We start from the raw sequence: 20195 nt of genomic DNA, 5'->3' as shown, positions 1-20195 counted from the left end.
GCACACTTTGGCTCGGACCCTCGATACTATTAAGATGCACGGCGTCTCGTTGTCAAGACTATGCCAAGGTTGGCTAGTGGTGCTACGGGTGACCAGGCACTGCGCTCAGCGGCCGAGCTCAGGCAGACCGAGAGCAAGGAGCTTCGCTAGTGTCCAGCGAGCTCGGGGTTCCCATCCGTGACGCTGGTGCTCTAGAGAGCTCGGGGCCCATCTCCGCTGTTGGTGCACAGCGAGCTCGGGGTCCCATCCCCGCTGCTGGTGCTCAGCGAGCTCGGGGTCCATCCCCGCTGCTGGTGCTCAGCGAGCTCGGGGTCCCATCCCCTCTTCTGGTGCTCAGTGACCTCGGGGTCCATCCCCGTTGCTGGCGCTTAGTAAGGTCGGGGTCCATCCCCTCTTCTGGTGCTCAGCGAGCTCGGGGTCCCATCCCTCTGCTGGTGCTCAGCGAGCTCGGGGTCCATCCCCGTTGCTGGCGCTCAGTGACCTCGGGGTCCCTCCCCTCTGCCGGCGCTCAGTGACCTCGGGGTCCATCCCCGCTGCTGGTGCTCAGTGACCTCGGTGTCCATCCCCGCTGCTGGTGCTTAGTGACCTCGGGGTCCCTCCCCTCTGCCGGCGCTCAGTGACCTCGGGGTCCATCCCCGCTGCTGGTGCTCAGTGACCTCGGTGTCCATCCCCGCTGCTGGTGCTTAGTGACCTCGGGGTCCTCCCCGCTGCTGGTGCTCAGTGGACCTCGGGTCCATCCCCGCTGCTGGTGCTCAGTGACCTCGGTGTCCATCCCCGCTGCTGGTGCTTAGTGACCTCGGGGTCCCTCCCCGCTGCTGGTGCTCAGTGACCTCGGGGTCCATCCCCGCTGCTGGTGCTTAGTGACCTCGGGGTCCCTCCCCGCTGCTGGTGCTCAGTGACCTCGGGGTCCCTCCCCGCTGCTGGCGCTTAGTGTCACCTTGCGGCGCTCATAAGTCGCCGACCACGGCCGCCTCCCTGAGCTCCTCGACACAGCCGGGGAGGGGCGAGCCAGGGCGACATTGGGCTGCCTGACACGACGGGAAAGGGGGCCGGGGCTCCGGCGCGGCGGTCAGGGTCAGGGCAGGGCTGTGCGAGCGATGAGCAGGGACGCCAGAGCGTGAAGGTGCCGCCGCCAGGACAAGGACTACATGCAGTAGTCGCGAGTTTAGACATCAGGGTTGGACAGAGCCAGATGCGTGTCAGTAAGGTAGCGTGCGTGTAATGCGTGCGTGTAATAGTGCGGAACCTAGGCTGCCAGTCGCTTATGGCTTTCAAATTGTGGCCCTGAGGGGCGCGTGACACGCAGCAGGATCCGTATCATAGTTTGATTTGAGAAACCCACACGACCTGCGCTCTAGCTTCCTTACTACCTGCTTACGATTGCTTCTGAGCCCGGACTCGGATTCCTCCGCCCTGTGAGTGTCTGGCTGCTCTACTCCATCGACTATTGATCATAGACCAACAGGACAGGGGAAGGGAATCCATGAGCATTGTGGCCTATATTAGTGCAATCCGATAGTGTCAGAATAGGAACTGGGTCGGGTCAGTGTATGATGTCGATAAAGCGCTGTCGTTAGCGAGACGGCGCCATCTGGCTGCCGTCCGGTGACCGCCGGTATCTTCATAAATAATGTTGATGAGGAACAAACAGGATTTGGGCTTAAGAAGTCATTGGTGACGGACCGAAGGCATGTGGCGCTGGTATCTGGCGACATGCCGGCGGTTTCTGCAAGTTTTTTCAGCAAGCATGTTAGTGGGTGGTTATCACCAGCGGCTACCGCTGTTCCAATTAAAATAGAATGGCAAGCTTTGGTTTACGGCGTGTTGCAAAGCTGGACACGCGAGCACGCGATCATGGGCTCTTGGTAATGCTCCCAATTACGTCCGTTCATCCGAGAGCAGTTTATCAGCAGCAGCCAGACTCCTGCCGCCAAAAAATAAAAATGCATCGATGGCAACTGTGGCATCTTCCGGCTATTGAAGTCCTTGGCCACCAGCCCAAGAGGCTGGTCGCAAGTCGCTGGATACGTGCCCTAAGCGGGCCATGTCCTTTAGCCTGGTGAAAGTGTGGCTTGCGGGGGAGAGAGGACTGCTCCCACCGAATTCGAAAGGCGGTAGTCGACTCCTGCAACCTTTATCATCAGGGCAGGGAATTAAAAAATGGGAACAGCAAATAGAGGTTAAGTTCAAAACACCCATACAAGATAAAGAATTGTTGTATATATATATATATATATGTATATCTGATTACACAAAAATGTACATATGAAACGCTGTAAAGGTAACGCTATTGCACAACGTATTTCTGGAGGTACATACTGCCGATGTTTGTAGGGTTTCGTCGTTGGTTTCCGAGAACCACACTGGAGAATTAGATGGAGAAACTTGAGCCCTGTGTAAAATGGACCATCCTGAATTACTTTGTGTCTGGTAGCTGCATTCTGCTCCTATTGTAGCAATGGATCAACCGAAAGCAAACCTTGGTCTTAAAGTTGTGTTTGGGTGCTGATTCCGTAAGGTACCGCGGCCGCGTTTTTTCATCACTGTGGCCTATTCTTTCTGCATGGTTTTGTGGTCACACATCCTTTTCACCTGATTGTATCCGTCGGTGATACCTCATTATGTCATGTGACCACGGCAGGAAGTGGGACGGTGTGGGCTGCACTTTAGGTCGATGGAAACGTTCGGGTCCGGGTCTTATATGTTGAATGATGCTTAATTCCCTTTCTCCTCTAAGCCCCATATCTTAGGCCGGCCCGCTTGTCCCTTAACACTAAGACCTCACACCGAATATTTCAGCGTTGCATTGCACATGCTTCTTTAAAAGGCGCCCAAGGCATCCTGCGCCTTAACAATGAGCTTCATATAATTTGTATTACGCTGCAGAATAACTATGCTGCTCTCGCTGGCCTAGCTTCTGACGAGAAATGTCAACAGACAACAGGCAGGATGGTACACAAAATATACCACTGACGGCACGACAGCAGATGACAGTAGGACAGAAAATGCCGAAATGCCTCACAAAACAGCAAACACTTCAAGCATCACAGAATAACCGAAACCCGCGGCGGCATATCGCACAGCACTGGCAGTGACCGCATGGTCTCGTTAGTGACATGGTACTATGATTTGGCCGACATAATCGCCAGCTGTGACCACACCGAAAGCCTCCTCGGAACGGTGACATCAGCTCCTGGCCGCGGCAGGTGGCGGCGCCTTGACCCAGCTGCTCTCCCGGACGTCGGCTGCACGGCAGCTCCAGCCCGTGAAGCCACGTGACCTCTGACCCGACGACGGGGTGGCGCGGGCGTGTCGGCTCCGGCCAACCGGCATTGGATGAAACTCCCCAGCCGTCGATCACGGTCCTAACGTGGGGTGCTGCAGGGGGCCGTGGCTCGTGTAGCTCAAGGTCCTAGCGTGGTCATGCCAAATGGATAGTGTGATCGCGACTCATACGCGCGCCTATGGACACGCAGGTGTAGGGAGCTTCCTGCCAGCAGAAGCTCTAAACACTGTCTGCCTCCTGCTGGCGGCAAGAATTTAAGCGTGATATATTTAGATAGACTTGCTTCTCCTGTTCACTAGCTAATGCACAGCTTGTAATCACTCGTCGACACCTCATTAAACGCCTCAACTGTAGATGACTCGCAACCTCCGAAATAGGCGAGCCAGTAGTGAGGGTGGCAGTTACTTAAGCAAATCATATACGGCAATCGACGGTAATGCGCGGCATCACAATGCACAACGAAATAAAAATGCGACTCGCCCAGGATGCTGGCGGTTGTATTTTGTTCCTTAGCGATTAACCTCAATCCATCCCTTGCGTTACGTCAGAAATGACTTGGTTCACATTTTTCAGGTCTGCAATTAAATGTGGACGAGATTAACTGTCTCCCTTTTCAGACTCAGTCTCATTCATTTCATTCACTTGCTGATTCCCACGGTATGCGCTATGTCAGTTAATCGCAAATCCTCGTTTAAGTATTTAAGATCAGCAATAAATCAATCACTAAAACAATGATGATTGAAGATTGATGATCGAGATTTGTTGCAGGCCTCATAATAGCAAAGCAAAAACTCTATACACTAAAGAAGAGATAGAAGCCATGCACGGCGTTCCTTTGACGCTTCTTTGTTTTGCGCCTCTTTTCAGAAATATTCCAGACATTGTCAGAAAGTTCGATTATAAATCACTCATAGCCTGTCCTCTTATATCTTGTAAGCTAATTTTAGTAATAGGAGTTGCTAGAATTTTGTATATAACATGTAATACATACATCCCTTGCCTCAGAAAGGAATATAAAAAATCTGGAAAACCTAGAGGGAAAGTGGATTACATATGTAAATCATTTTCACGCTGGAAGCATGCTTGACATTTATGTTGCTACTAAAACACATATCTTGGCTTTTTGCTTTCATCTTATGTCAATGACTATATCCGCCAACAAATTTTTGCACATGGTAGGCAAAACTGGTGACAGTCAATGCACGTTTTCTTCGTTCTAAGTTGATACACTATATCACCTTTTTCTGGGAGTTAAGAATAGGGTAAATCTTTATTTCCAAAATGTCGCATACACTTACTTCGTAATTTCGATTCGCATCCAGATGACGAAAAGAACATGGTTTTCCATAATCCAGGCGGTTGTGAAAACTTGCAAACGATTATATACTCCGTAGCACAAATAACCATATGCACCGCAAGACAGCACAATTGTAAACCATCCCTACGACAACCTCTAAACAACTTGAATAAGCGAACAAAATAGCTGAGTACAATGTCAAATGGAAACGGCTAAAATAACTCCTAGAATTAAACATGAATGGGATAGCATAAAAATTCGTCGGACTGATGTTTAATCGATGCAGGCATACAGCTTAGCATAGCTTAACAAAATAGCCATTTACATGAAGTCCTAAAAATTAAATGTTTTTACAGCTTAATCTATGCAGGCACACACATCCGAGACATCATGATCGTTGCCATTTTGGACGCCGCCGTGGCCGACGCCATGACCACCGTCTCAGGTCTCGACCATGACCACCGTCTCAGGTCTCGGCCATGACCACCGTCTCAGGTCTCTGCCATGACCACCGTCTCAGGTCTCGACCATGACCACCGTCTCAGGTCTCGGCCATGACCACCGTCTCAGGTCTCGACCATGACCACCGTCTCAGGTCTCGGCCATGACCACCGTCTCAGGCCTCGACCATGACCACCGTCTCAGGTCTCGACCATGACCGCCGTCTCAGGTCTCGACCATGACCACCGTCTCAGGTCTCGGCCATGACCACCGTCTCAGGTCTCGATCATGACCACGGTCTCAGGTCTCGACCATGACCACCGTCTCAGGTCTCGGCCATGACCACCGTCTCAGGTCTCGGCCATGACCACGGTCTTATGACCACCACCGCCGATCGCCTCGCTTGAGTTTATAAGCCACTCCCTTCTGAAAAGCCTTTCTCTCCGCTCATCTAAAGCATGTCTTAATCGTCTCTTAAGCGAAGAGAACGTTGTTCTCAAGTGAGCTTGAAGGGATTGTTTCACATTTGAAAATATTGAACGAAGTATAAGTTAAGATCAAATGAGGCCACTTGTAGCGATTGACAAAATTTCACATGGAAAAGATTGCTTTAGACAATGCATTTTCTCTACTTCATAAATCGCTTCGTAATACGTCATTGGTTGACTACGCTATCGTACCTTGACCGACAGTGAGAGCCATTTGACGGCCGTTATATTTGGAAATCGTGTCCATTAATACCAGATATAAGCGACTCGACACTTCATTGTTGGGTCCTGATCGCCGCATGTGTAATAGAATGGCAGGATTTGAATGATGTTATTATGGCGTCGTGATGTCTGGGTGACCTCAAAATAGTCTTCCCGAAGTAGTCTGCACATCTTCGCGCGCTTGTAGCTCAGAAACTAGAGGGAGCTAGCTCTGAAGAAGGGCAGGGCTGTAAACTGCACCAAATGATCTTCCAGATGACTTGTTCAGTTCAAAACTCCATTTGCATGTGGAACACCCTCTCTAATTAGATGTAGCGTTCGGCTCAGTGAACCAGGGATGCGTTCGTCGTTCCAGTTCCGTCCCAGTCCCAGTTGTAATTTGTTTTGTACAACATTAGTGTGTTTTCATAAGTTTTTATAAGCTGCCATTATTTCTTCACTGTTAAGTTTTTTTGTTGGCTCTGAGTGAGCTTGTGAGCATGTGTGATGTAATGTCAATGGTATTGGATGTACTTGAGTGAGCTTGTGAGCATGTGTGATGTAATGTTAATGGTATTGGATGTACTTGTTGCAAGTAAGTGTCTGTTCCACAATAGGTATGCAGCGTATATAGCTTTGTTCAGCATAACATACATCCAGTAAAATGGTAAGCACGTACAGCATGCAGGTGAGGGGGGGGGGGAAGAGACCACAGGACGTGCACCAGCTGCGATGGCGAGTGAATTCCCTTCACATTTCAATCCGATTTGGAAGATTGGAAGATCACCTGGTCTCCGGGGTAATGCAGACGCTTAGAACCGGAGGACCAACTGAACCCATGCACTGGTTGGATTAAAACACAACTAAACCTGCAGATGAAGGGTCGCGGGAGCTGACGTGGGAGCATTCAGCTCAGGTCTCTCTCTCTCTCTCTCTCTCTCTCTCTTCTCTCTCCCTCCTCTTTCTCTCTCTCTCTCTCCTCTCTTCTCTCTCCCTCCTCTCTCTCTCTCCTCTCTCTCTCCTCTCTCTCTCTCTCTCTCCTCTCTCTTCTCTCTCCCTCTCTCTCCTCTCTCTCCCTCTCTCTCTCTCCTCTCTCTCCCCCTCTCCCTCCTCTCTCTCTCTCTCGTCTGGTTCCTCCGCATGCGATGACTCGCGATGTTTGCAGCCGTAAAGCCTACCCCGGCATTTCCTGTCCGCGGAAGACGCTGCGGTCGGACACAATGACCTCTTAAACTCATTAGGCCACTCCCTCAGTCTGTACCCGCACAGCGCGCTAAAACGGGGGACCGTTGTCGAGGCGCGTCCGCGCTCGTAAATGCCCATCCGGATTGGCTGCCTCGACGGCGTCGCGTCCTGAGTACGTGACGTACTGCTGACGTCACTGTGCTGACCAGGTAGGCAAGTTAATTGGAACCAGGGCTGACAGCCCGGCTGCATTGAAGTTGCGCGTGTACTCATTAATCACCGACATTGGGGCAGTCCGGCGGACGATTGCGCTTCTATAGCAGGCCACTGACCGGGGAACCACGCTGCACACGCCTGCCTCACCTGCCCGCCGCGACGTGCGAGCAAACAGCTTTGACGAGAGCGCCAGCTTGTACGGGAGCCGTGACGGCAGACTGGAGCATCAGTTTGTACGGGAGCCGTGACGGGAAACGGAAGCGTCGGGTTGTCCGGCAGTCGTGACGGGAGACAGAACTGCTAGTTTGTTTGTTTGTTTTTTAGCCGCGGCGGCAGATGAGAGCCCCAGTTTGTCGGGGGACCGTGATGGGAGACAGAAGCGCCAGTTTGTTTGTTTGTTTTTTAGCTGCGGCGGCAGATGAGAGCCCCAGTTTGTACGGGAGCCGTGATGGGAGACAGAAGCGTTAGTTTGTTTTTTGTTTTTTTTAGCCGCGGCGGCAGATGAGAGCCCCAGTTTGTACGGGAGCCGTGATGGGAGACAGAAGCGCCAGTTTGTTTGTTTGTTTTTTAGCCGCGGCCGCAGATGAGAGCCCCAGTTTGTACGGGAGCCGTGAGAGCAGACAGGAGCGCCAGTTTGTACGGGAGCCGTGACGGTAGTTCCGTTCGGACGAGCAGGCGACACCGCTGATCAATCCGCGCGCCTGCGACGCCGCGGACGGCTCCCAGGCTCAGCTGCGATTGCGACACCCGGCAGCGGCGACGGCAGCGATTGACGTGACCAGTCGATCAGACCGGCCGCCGCGCGCAGCCGCTGTGTTTGCTCCGCGGGGCCGGTGTCCGGCCGTGGCGCGCAGCCGGTGTGTTTGCACCGCATAGCCGGTGTCCGGCCGGTCCGTCCGCGAGCCGGCACCGGGTGGATGTGACGCGGCACCCGGCCGGCGTCATCGGCCGGTCGGCCGCGGGCCGCCAGTCATCACGGCTCGATGGCGACGCTCCGTCGAAGACAGCGGCGACGCGGGTGTTGGACAGGCGGCCGTGCGGTCCTCTTCGGAAATATTCGGCTCTCTGCATCTGTACTTCTAAAGTCGTGTGACGAGTAGTCCCCGACCAGCGTTCAAGTAGTACCAACGTTCCCGAATGGCATCACATCGTCCTTGAAAGTAGTGTATTCATCGACTGTGCGGTGGACATCCGACGGCATCTTGAGAAGTTGTGTCAGCCTTTGTTTACGTGATCCCCATTGACTAGCCTGCCGGGCTGGATAAAACGGAGACAGATCTCATCTAAGGTGGCCAGTTCTGCCCAGTTTCAGTGTCACAGATGAAGGCGGATTGAGTGCAAGCATGTTATCTGGTAGGTTCAAAATGTAATATGACGTCAGTTGGGATTATTACATCAAAGTCGATACCCCTGGACGCTTTCATTTAAATTCATTTTGTCAGTATAGCACGTACACATCGTGCTCAAACATCCCAGTTATGATAAAGTATAGGCATGCAGCACTTTTTCCCGGGAATTTCAACACCTGTCGTGACCAGCACTTCAACGGTCATCGGGTGTGCCATTAACACATCTGTCACTTATATTCATGATTATAACAGCCTGTTCAGCTAACTTGACACTGGCGTCAAGTTTTCGCTGACGTCACACTCAACCTCAATGACAATTGAACAGACCACGGGTATTGATGAAGGCATTGAAGTTTACGTAGGAACTTGACTATACCTACTGTTTATTTATATCGTCAAAGAAGACATGATGATCTGGAACATTGGCCAGCAATGACGAGTCGCAGAGCGCCGATTTTCTCGCTTTCACAGTCAAGATAGATGAGGGCGAGAACAAATTTTGGTGATACGATATGACGTAAATTTGAATGTAATTATCAAGTTGTTGAAAAGGTTTGCCGAAGTTTGACGCGGCTACGCCGCACGGTTCGGAAGATATTTTGAAAAACCTGAAGGGAGGGTTGCAATTGACCTTCCACCCGAGTGCTTGGTCAACACCAAAGTCTGGTTTAGTTTGCAGAAGCTGTAGACCGATTATGAAGCTATGAGTTGTACCATCTGAATGTTAGGGGTGTGACTCAAGCAAAGCAAAATGTATGGGGTGCGATTTGGTATCAAATCTCTCAGGGACATTTTTCTTACAGAGACATCTTTATCTCAACCATCTTCTTTTTTTAGTTAGCACAAAAGGGCACCTGCACCTGCACCTGCACCTGCGCACCTGTGGAAATAATCGGGGTCGTTCTGCGATACGACGAGCGAAATGGGTGACATGAAGGCAGGTTAACGGGAAAGCAGCAGTTGAGCGGACAGGTTATGCCGCCAGTGATTTGCATGTACTTGTCATGTGCTTGTCTTTCACAATACGTGCAGTTTGCCAAGTAGCAGGCTGGCACGTCTTGCTGTTGGCCCATAGACTGGAATTACCTTATGCCTTTGGTGGCTCACTGATCGGCAAAACCGCAAATCCTTCCCGACATCACTGCAGGTCATCCAGCTTCCTGCTGGGCCAACATCCAAGCAAATCACTACACATATAGACACACGGCTTTTGTTATGCAGTACTTAGGGTCAACCAGCCCCTTTGCCGCAAAAATCAGTTAAGAACTGGGATCACGAAATCTCTGTGATGTGGATGATGCTGACGAATATATATTTATAGAGAGAGAGCGAGAGAGAGAGAGAGAGAGAGAGAGAGATGAGAGAGATGAGAGAGAGAGGAGAGAGAGAGAGAGAGAGAGGAGAGAGAGGAGAGAGAGAGAGAGAGAGCGAGAGAGAGAGAGAGAGAGAGAGAGAGAGGGGGGGAGTGGCACTGGCACTGGTTGACTATGTGCATCACCCCCCCCCCCCGCTCCAGCGGCGACAGCCCCTTTCCAGGGTAGATTGTCAAGTGAGCTTACTGGTTGATTGAGAACAGGCAACATCCACAGATAGCGAAAGGTGTGAGTAGAAGACGATAACGTCAACACGTGCGGTATAGCTCGATGAACTTCTGACCTTGACTTTGACGAAGGTCAACTGAGCGGTTTCCAGCGGAGTACACTATTGCCTTCTTTGTTTGGCTAGCTGCCGTCCCAGTACTACATGCTGCTTCATAGAAAGCTACATTCCGCAAGCGTGTACACATAAATCTGTAAATAATGCACTTTAAATATATGCATTCGAGTCCTACATGAACAACGTTTCGCATGGGGGGGGGGGGGGGGCGGCGTAACGGAAGCGTAACCAGGGATGGAAATTTTTTGGACAGCCAACGTTTCGCTTGAATTATGTTGCTACTCCTGCTAAAATCTGAAAGCATAAATCAAAACCCTAAGGCCAGATACCACTGGCTCCCATCGGAGCAAGCTACAGGCCCGTGTTTGTGTCGAACCTCCAGCTCGATTAGGGCCAAACGGACGTTACCTTTTTGGACGTTACGCGTAACACATCGTAAGCAGAGGCCGGGGGAGCGAGTCGCCCAGCATAATCGGTGCGTGACGTTCCAGGGGAGATACGCTTGAAAACGGTAAAAAATGCGTGACGCAATCCAAGGCCAATCCCTCCCACGCTGTTATATGATAAGCAGATTCCAGTGGCGTCTGCCCACGCATTGCACCCATGTGATTGAGAACCTCACCCACACTGACCGCTCTCGTTCTTCGCCCCGGTCAGTACGCCGTGCGATCAGGGCGTGCGCCTCCCAACGGTCCACACCACCCACCATGGAGCGACAGGCGGCACGAGCGGAGGATCCATACCGGTCGTTTGTAGCCCACATGTGCGGCACGTGCTGGTTTGTGGGGATGGGTGAGCCTACAGAGGGCCGGAGGGCCCCACGCAGGAGCCAGCTCAGATCTGGGCTGATCCTACAGTCAGGCGGCTTGGGCAGGCGCCGCCGCGGTCGCGCTGTCCCACGTGCAGACACAGGACCGGACACCCAAACAAGGGGCGGCGCGCGGCGCCGCGCCGCACCTGAGCGCGCTGCTCAGCTGCGGACGTCATCCAGATCTGCGGTCGGCCGAGGCGCCGGCCCACGTCAGACTCCGGCCGCTACTGACGGCCGCTCTCAGCGGACGACGCCGGCTGCGCCCAGCACAACAGCCAGCGACGGCCGCGCCCAGCACGACGGCCAGCACGACAACCGGCGCCGGCCGCACCCAACACAACCAGCGCCGGCCGCATCCAGCACGACGACCAGCACCAGCCGCGCAGCACGACAACCAGTGCCGACCGCGCCTAGCACGACGACCGGCACCGCCCGCGCCCAGCACCACAGCCAGTAACGGCCGCGCCCAGCACGACAACCAGCGTCGGCCGCGCCCAGCACGACAGCTAGCGCCAGCCGCGTCCAGCACGACAAGCAGCGCTAGCCGCGCCCAGCACAACCAGCACCGGCCACGCCCAGCACGACAGCCTGCGCCGACCGCGCCCAGCACGACAATCAGCGCCAGCCGTATCTAGCACAAGCAGCGCTAGCCACGCCTAGCAAGACCAGCACCGGCCGTGCCCAGCACGACAGCCAGCGACGGCCGCGCCCAGCACGACAACCAGCGCCGGCCGCTCCCCGGCCTGCTACATCCGCGGATTTGGCGCACGCGATGTTCGTTTGAAGCGCCGCGTCAGCGGCCGACCACGACCTTGTGCGGATGCCACACGGTCGCCCTCGCCACCAGGATGCCGACGCGGATACATCGGCGCCCACGGAGGACCTAATCCCGGCCCGGTACGCAGCTTCTGCGGTCCGACGTCGCCCAAAGCCGGATCAGGCCGACTGGGCGCGGAAGACATTCCCGGCGGCCCGCTGCCCATCCGTGGCTACGCACAAAAGCCGCGCTCCCTCCGGAAGGCTGCCCTCTAGCGCCCAGCAGGCACTCATGACGAACTGCCGAACTGGCGAGCAGACGGGGAGGTCATTGCACCATTGGTTCCGGGTGTTGCAGCGGGACAGCACCGCAGCTGTGCTCTACTGCAACACTAGTGCACGGAAGCTTCGCTGTGGATTGCGACTCGGAATGCATTGGCCATACATGGGCAAGCTGCTCACCGAGTGTTGGCCCAGGTAACATTGCGGCGTCGTCGTCCGTTACGCAGGCCACGCTATGCGCCCGCCCGCGGTACACGCTTTGCTCTCAGACTTGAGCTCACGAACGCCCATCGTGGGACTCGAAGCCTGCACGTCACGGTCTGACTAAACCCGTCCCACACGTTGCTGACACAGGACCGACGCCGCCTGTGACTATTCATGTACCTTAGGTGCTTTGGCAGGCTTGCGTTGACAAAGGCAACGCTTGCCAATGATTTACAGCCCGCTTACGAGCCGCCGGCTGTGACATCCCAGCGTCTCGAGACGTGGCAAAACGAATGACGTCAGATTCGCAGCCAGGCTTTCCCTCCAACTTTATGGACGCATTGTTGTCGGAAGACGATTACGGCGCGGGAGTGGCCTTTCTACCAGTCGCCGTCGCCGGTAAGCCCCGCGGTCGAACGCGACCTCACGCGGCTCTCAGGCGGCTGACCACTAGACGCTCGCTTCCCCAGAAGCCACGCCTTCCCTGTTCGCAGAATGCTTCCGTCTCATTTCGTGCGTTTACCGCCGGAGTTCCGCGGATTAACTGTGAAGCGGGGATGGGCGAGTTGATCCGACAGCGATATCTCCTCCCCCCGCCTCCGTCGAGGTGGCACACGGAGGCGCATCACTCATACACAGCGGCACCATTCCGATTGCCCAGGCATATAGCAAGCGAGCAACCAATGTCGCCGCCGCGCCACCGAACGTCACCTTACCCAGTCTCTGCGGGTATTGATTACCGGCGCCAGCGGTTGGACCAGCAACACACAGGCTTCGCTCATCCGCACTGTTTTCCTCACTCACGCTTCATTCTGAATTCCCGCAGTGTACGCGGAGCCAGCTGCATGCATCAGCAGTGGGCGGACCGGTGTCCTTTGGTAAGAGCCCCGCCGGAGTGCACGCACAACACCAAGGATTCCTGCGCGAGCTAAAGCTCCGTAGCGGAGGACTCATAGATTCACGTCATCTTGCCCCACAACCCTCAGCTCTCATTCATCCAATGGCCCTGAAATGACCATTGCAGGTCGAAAGGGCTCTAATACAAACCAAGCCAGACTGCGTTGGCCCGTGCTCCGAATCCACGGACGGCGGCGTTCCATACTCGACGGCGGCGCTCCACGCCCAGCGGCGCTGGGGTAATATATTATGAATACGTCGCACACCACAGCTCCGATCACGATGACTGGCCACGAGTCTCCCTTCGCCCTGGTTCGCTAGGTTTCATATCACAGCTGGCACGGGGGGGGGGGACGCGCGCGCATCGAGCCCCGCTCGGCTCGCAGCATTTGATTACGTATGTCCCGACCGGGACCGTTCGCCGACCACGGCCGGGCGCGCTCCACGGCGCCCCGCCCGGAGCGCGGCGACACAGTCAACAGTAACAGTGGCATCAGACACGGTAAACATGACAAGCGATCCGTATAACAAAGCTTAAGTATCTTCATCCCACGCAGCACACGCTGCAGCGCAGTATTGTGACATCACGCCGGGCATATTGTAAGGGGGGAAGGGGGTAAAATGGCATGTTCGCGCCGTTGTGACAGCACGATCCTCACTTCCAACGACAACCGCCGCCTCTTGACTTGGGCGGGATCAAGAGCCGTCGAGATAACACTTGCATTCGCCCGAGCACAAAGTTGATGGCATGTCCGGAGCTGTTCGTGCCTGCCCCCGTTCTGGGCACGAGCCCGGCGCGGGACGGCGCGGCCGGCCGCTCCGCCCCGACACCGCTGCTCCGCAGGCCGGCTCCGGCTCGACCACGCCCTCCTATCGCACGCCTGTGAATACAAACGCCCCTGCCGACCGAGGGGTGCGCGCTACGCCCGAGCGCGCGTCCACTCAAGAGAGCTGGCGCCACACGACCGGCGGAGGCGAACACGGCGCTGGCGCGACCTCAGAGCAGCAGTGGCGCCCCCGGCGCGACCTCAGAGCAGCAGTGGTGCCCCCGGCGCGACCTCAGAGCAGCAGTGGCGCCCCCGGCGCGACCTCAGATCAGCAGTGGCGTCCCCGGCGCGACCTCAGAGCAGCCATGGCGCCACTGGCGCGACCTCAGAGCGGCTGCAGTGGCGGCTCCGGCACGACCTCAGAGCGGCTGTGGCGGCGCCGGTGTCGCGCGCGCCACCTGCTTGTTAGAGCGCAGCCGCTCGAGACCGTGCTTGCTGCGCGCGCCGGTACCGGCGCCGGCGCCGGCGCCGGCCGTCTGCTCCTCGTCGTCGCTGGTGTAGCCGAAGGCGCCGGGCCGGCGGGCGGTGGCCTGCATCAGCTCGGCGTCAGGCGAGTCGCAGTCCTCGTACAGCATGATGTTGAGCGTCTCCTCGTAGATGCGAGCCTCAGTGACACTCCACCTGGCGGAGCGGGCGGCGGCGTGAGGGCGCGGCCGGCAGCCAGTCCGCCCGGCTGTGGCGCCGACCAGCGCTGCTATAACGAACAGTCGGTAGCTCGCGAGCGACTCGCTTTACCGAAACAGGCCAGTAAGATCCAATGTTTACTGCATTACTCCTTCACACGATCTGTGACACTCTTCTTATTGGAATAGACGCATGTGTGTGAGCATCCGTCTCGATGTACGTCTGGAGCCTATGCTTTTGCACGCAGTGTTCTGGTGACGTGCGATCTGACTGGCATGGCTATTTGCTGAAGAGCCTCCAACAGCAAAAACAAATATTGGGTTTGTAGAATGATAGAACTGGGAGGGGGAGGAGTTGGCAATCACGGTTGTTGGATAGCGAAATGTCCGTACGCGTCACATTTTTTCCCCTCATCTTCAGGGAGCAGGTGCTGCGTGCTTCCCCCTTCGCTACATAGGCGACACACCACCTTCAGGTCACGCTGCTGTCTTTTCCTTCACCTGTTCTGGGTTGACTAATGCATCACAACCATGACAGTGGTAAGACCTCCCAGTGCTGAAGCTCTCCGCGCAGTCCGCTGAAAGCTCGCAGCCTGTCCCCACGCCGACAGTGGCTCCACCCGCGGCCACCACGTGTACCTGACATTCGCTGCGCCGCCGCCGAGGCGCCGTCCGCGGGCAAGATGAGCGAGTAATAGGGCTGCTTGCATTCACAACCCTACTACTGACTCGTCGCGCCCGAAGCCGACTATTTCGTGAGCGCAGAATCGGGGCCGTAGCGAAGCATCGCATCGAATGGCATGCTGCACTGCGGGAGTATTTTCTGTCGATCCTATATCCTGCATGTTCACTTTACACCTCTCGGAAGCAAGAGAACATTGGGATGTGCAAAATGGCACAGACGGTCATAAAACCAACGATATACCGGAAAGATCTAACTAGCATTCCATGTTGCCACCTTCACTCCAGTGGCGATCACACCGACCCCTACCCCCAGGGACGGCCGGGCAGCGTAGCCGACAGTGCTGCCGTACGCCAGGGCCCACGGCACTCAACTGTAGTGCTCACGAATGCCACAAGGTGGCGTTTTCGATATTGGCGTGCTTTTTAAACGTGTGAGAGTTGAGTGCACTTCTGCTGTCCTTCCGCAGTGTGACGTCTGTTCTTGCATCTCTCTAACCTCCTTCGGCATAATCGATTACGGTGTTTTCTTCAGCTATCAACTTTCTTGCTTCATTGCCATAATATCTCGGTAGTGGACCCACTACCCTGCTTGTACGAAAGCCAAAGTACAATAAGCGCATCTCCTAGTTAGCGCGCGTCCACCGGTCACCGACATAGCCCACACCGCCCGGCACCATGGGTACCCTCCTCCGTTGTTGTGCCGAGGAGGGAGTGGATAGAGTTATTGTCGGCGTCGCGTAGCCGGCCCGCCTAAGCCCTTCCATCTCTCCGTCGCAAGTACCGCGCGCCTCCTCACCAGCCAGTTCACAAAAACAACGCAACCAAAGGGCACCCCTGGGGCCACCGCCACCCACCTTCGTATGCTTCTTGTCGGTGGCGTAGACGATGGACGTGCAGCAGACCTCTGCCACCTTCTGGCCCCGCCCGTAGAAGGTCCACATGCAGATCTCGTTGGTGGCCGTCACGTCCTTGATGAAGAGCACCCTATGACTGAAGCGCAGGCTCAACTTGTCGAACATCTCCAGGTTCTTTAGCATGTTATCGTCGGAAGCGCTGTCGGGCACAGAGACAAGTCAGTGACGCCTCCTGGGAAAAAATATGGCAGGCCCGACACGCCTCAACCCGAAGCGCCAATCCCTCACGCTCCAAAAAGTTCCCTTTCCGTAGTCCGGTGACTTTAAAAGACCGGGCAGTCAGCGTCACCGTCTTATCCACGACCGAGAGACGCACAACAGCTAAAACACGAGATATTTATAAGCGGTGATTGTGCCGAGAGTGACACGACGCATGTCCAGACCAGACCACGTCCGGAGCGACCTCACGTGGTGCCGGGGCAGAGCCGCAGACCTCTCGATGGTCCGGGCCTGGCGCGCCGCTCAGTCAGCCCGAGCATCACCCACCTGGTGTACGAGTACTTGTTGTTGTGGCGGTTGATGAGCAGCTTGACGACAGGCTTGTTGCTCTGGCTGATGAGCTGCTGCTCCTCCCTGTTACTCGTGATGAGCGGAATTCGGCAGATCGGGTGCACGTCGCGGTCCGTCATCTTCTTCAGCGCGCTGTCGCATGCTTCGCCTGGTGATGGTGATGGTAGCGATTGGTGTGTGGGGAGGGGGAGGGGGTATTTCAGAGGCGGTGACTGCTCGATTGTACAGTACCCACACACGCCACATCTCCTTTCCTTATATTCAGGGAGCCTGTGCTGTGTTTCTCCCTCTCCACTGCCAAGAGCTGGAACACCTCCAGGTCACATTACTCTGTGTAGTGTGACCCTTCAACATCTACTCTGTGCTGCTAACACGAGATTACAATGGTAGTAGTAGCAAGAAGCCGGCAACTTTGACAATACAGATCCCACTTCACAAGGAGGATCTTGATGCCGGCAGATAGCGGAGACCAGACAAATAACCCGCGAGGCCGCAGTGGCCAGGATGTATCTCTGTGGCTGGTGGGAACCCAGCGGCCTCCTTCGAGACCGCGGCGTCAGGGAGTCGCGGCCGATGCCACCGAGCGGCGGGCCAGAGCCGCCCGGGGCTGCCACTGACTCCGGCAGCCAGCCTGGCCGACAACGGCGCTGGCTGGACGTGAGCCACTGTCAACACACCGCCCCCAGCGCCCAGTCGTGCTGCCATACCCAGCTCCTGGATGCAGTAGTACTTGGCCTCGGTGTAGAGCTCTGCCAGCTCCCGGGCCGTGTCGGGCAGAGTGACGCTGCCATCCCGCAGGTAGTTGAGCACAGTGCCGAAGTGCTTTCCGCATCGGTCCACCAGAATCCATCCTGCCATGGCAGTCAAACCAGCTGACCAACCTCACAACACAACAGTGACAGCTGGATATCAACCAGACTTGCACTGTGCAGGTTCAATGAACAGATTCCGGAGCATAATGCCAAAACAAGCATCTCCCTTGACTTAGATTACTCTAAGTCAAGGGGTTGTCTGTATGACAGTACTTAGATTACTCTAAGTCATGGAGCATCCAAACTAACCACCAACAACTAAATATGTCCATTCCTGACATCTGGGGTTGAAATACTCAGTAGCATACCACACTTTAAAACTCTGGTTTGTTATGATGATGACAGTTGCGGTTTTAAAGCGTGCCAACTTAAGCTTATTTTGTGCCCCACCAAAGATTTGCACCATCTTGCTGGCAGCTAGCAGATTGGTGCAACTGCTGTAAAATAAAAATCCATGTTTTTCATATCAAAACAAATTTATAGCTTCTCCATTCCTATGATAAAATATAGATATCCAGCAAAACACATTTTTCATGGTACTGCCCACATGTAGTGGCACACCCTTTTATGAGATGCCAGCAATTACAGGATGTAAAGGCTCCATTTGTAAAAGGAACAGGAGGAAGGTATAGTATTTAAGGTAAAAGATTGGGTGTCAAGATAACATGCACAGAATTTAAGCATCCAAAGCACTAAAACATGCTGTTAACTTGGCAGGGCAATCTGTGGACTAGGCCTGAGGAATAAACATATTAACACAGAAAAGCCATCCATCATCAGGTAGTTGTCATTTGGAAGGGGTATGAAATAGTGAAAAAGTTCACTCTAATGAACAGCCTACATATATTAAATTATTGTAATGACTATAAACTTGAGATCCATCCAAGCAAGAATGAATAAAAAATATCTTTTTTCATGGACAAATCAGGATCAAAGGTAGAAGGCCTGTTCAATGACACCAACCACACATAGCAGCATATCCCTTTAAGTCAACCAGGCAGTTCAGGTTGTCTGTATAATGACAGTACCTTGACATTTATCATATTTGTACATACTACTGCAGCACATTTGCAGTGTTCATTTCTAGCTGTTACATGGTGGATTGCATAAAATTTCAGTTGGAACACATTATTTTACTTTGTAAGTGTGAGAGCACCTTCCACTGAAACAGAGTTCTCACCTGACTGAAAGCTGACAAAGCACCCATCTATGCTATTTATGTCACTTACCTTCTGCATCTGTTAAAACCTCCATTCTGCCACTGAACATTGCCTTGAGCATGTTATCATACTTTGTAAGGGTTCCAATAGTGGCATAGTAGAGTGTGCCTCCCACATTGAGCTTCACATATTGGGATGGGCACCCCTTAATCATAGTTCTTTGGTCCCCCGACATATCCGACGCAGTTCACCGCACAAGGATTCACAAGCGACCAGCGCAGTACGGGCTCTTAATTTTCACTACACAAGCCAAAATCTCCACCTGGCAATTCAGTTCACACACCAGAGCGAGCGATATGATCGAGCAAATGCCTGGAAGTAGCGATCAATAGCCCCGGTCTCCCCACCCCAGACACAGACACCCAAGCAAAATCAATACAATGGGCATGACAAGAACGATTGAAAAGCTCACGCCTGGTGGCGACTAGGTAAGCGTTGCGTTTATTTTTGTTTCACCAAACTTGAATGATTATAATACCCAATTATTTTTTTTAAATATACTCACGATGAAAAAACCACATAGTACAAATTGTTTCAATCCCACATGGTACCAAGAACAAGTTTTTACAGATTTTTTTTAAATCAAGGAAACGAAAATCATTGGTTTAAATGGACACTTAATTGACTATAAAGCTAAATGCTTTTCCAAAAACTTATGGTACTCACTTCCATAGTTCTAAAAACATACAGATGACATTTATAGGACATGCGTTTAGTTTCCATACTTGGCAGTGTAGCATAGTTGAACATTGTTTACATTTTGAGCTGTGATAATGGCAGAGCCGGAGGATCCCCTGCTCAAGGCAGGGTTGCATTTTGATGACCTGCATAAGCTACGTATACTTGATCCTGAGATCGCACAGCAAACAACTCAACTGAAAGATGAATGTGGAGAGTTCATGGAAAGTAAGTTGGAAGCGTTTTGTGCCGGGGTCAATTGAACCATCTGCGCTGCGACTGTCTGGCTCAGATGTTTTCTGCTGTAAATGTTTCAGTCATTGTGACGGATTCAAATTTCTTACCATTTTTTTGTGAGATTAGCTCATTCTTACCAATTTTTGCTTGCTTTCATGTAAATTGGCAATGCTGTTGTCTAGCTTGTTACAAAATTGATGCTATATTGTGGATGCTATAATGTCATAATGTGTGCTATAATGTTATATGTCATGCATCCTAGTTTCAGTACATTGTTAGCTAGATGACTGTGTAATCATTCACTCTGTTAATTGTTCTAGCTGCGTGCATAATAATTTATTTATTGAAAACTTTGATGTTTCAATTTTGTTGCTTTGCTTTCAACATGAAAAGCTTTCAGGGAGGTATACAGTGGAAAAATATGTTCTTATGTGGAAGCTCAAAGAAACCTCATGCAGCAGGCATACATTAAGTAGAGGTGCATGAAACATATTACCTAATTGGAAAGCAATCCTTCTCACAACAGAATAGAGATGCCTTGTAAGCATAACCATATTTTTATTAAGGATAGATGTCTGGCCACAGGCAACATGTCTGCTTTTCTGGGCACTAAACTTTTGA

The 20195-nt window shown here is 53.4% G+C and overlaps 1 protein-coding gene across 1 annotated transcript; it reads right to left on the bottom strand.

The window, feature by feature from the left end:
* Positions 1 to 13282: 13282 nt before the first annotated feature.
* LOC119089638 (BTB/POZ domain-containing adapter for CUL3-mediated RhoA degradation protein 3) lies at positions 13283 to 18852 on the bottom strand. The gene is made up of 6 exons (XM_037212425.1): positions 18669 to 18852; positions 17335 to 17478; positions 16604 to 16775; positions 16054 to 16256; positions 14687 to 14692; positions 13283 to 14506 (listed from the first exon to the last, which is right to left on the bottom strand). The coding sequence occupies exons 1-6, from the start codon at positions 18832 to 18834 to the stop codon at positions 14256 to 14258; spliced, it is 942 nt and encodes a 313-aa protein (XP_037068320.1). The 5' UTR covers positions 18835 to 18852; the 3' UTR covers positions 13283 to 14255.
* Between the last annotated feature and the right edge of the window lie 1343 nt (positions 18853 to 20195).

Source organism: Pollicipes pollicipes, unplaced genomic scaffold (assembly GCF_011947565.3).
Source record: "Pollicipes pollicipes isolate AB1234 unplaced genomic scaffold, Ppol_2.1 Scaffold_3087;HRSCAF=3621_pilon_pilon_pilon, whole genome shotgun sequence".
Classification (NCBI taxonomy): Eukaryota; Metazoa; Arthropoda; class Thecostraca; order Pollicipedomorpha; family Pollicipedidae; genus Pollicipes; species Pollicipes pollicipes.
This window is presented reverse-complemented; position numbering and strand designations above follow the sequence as displayed.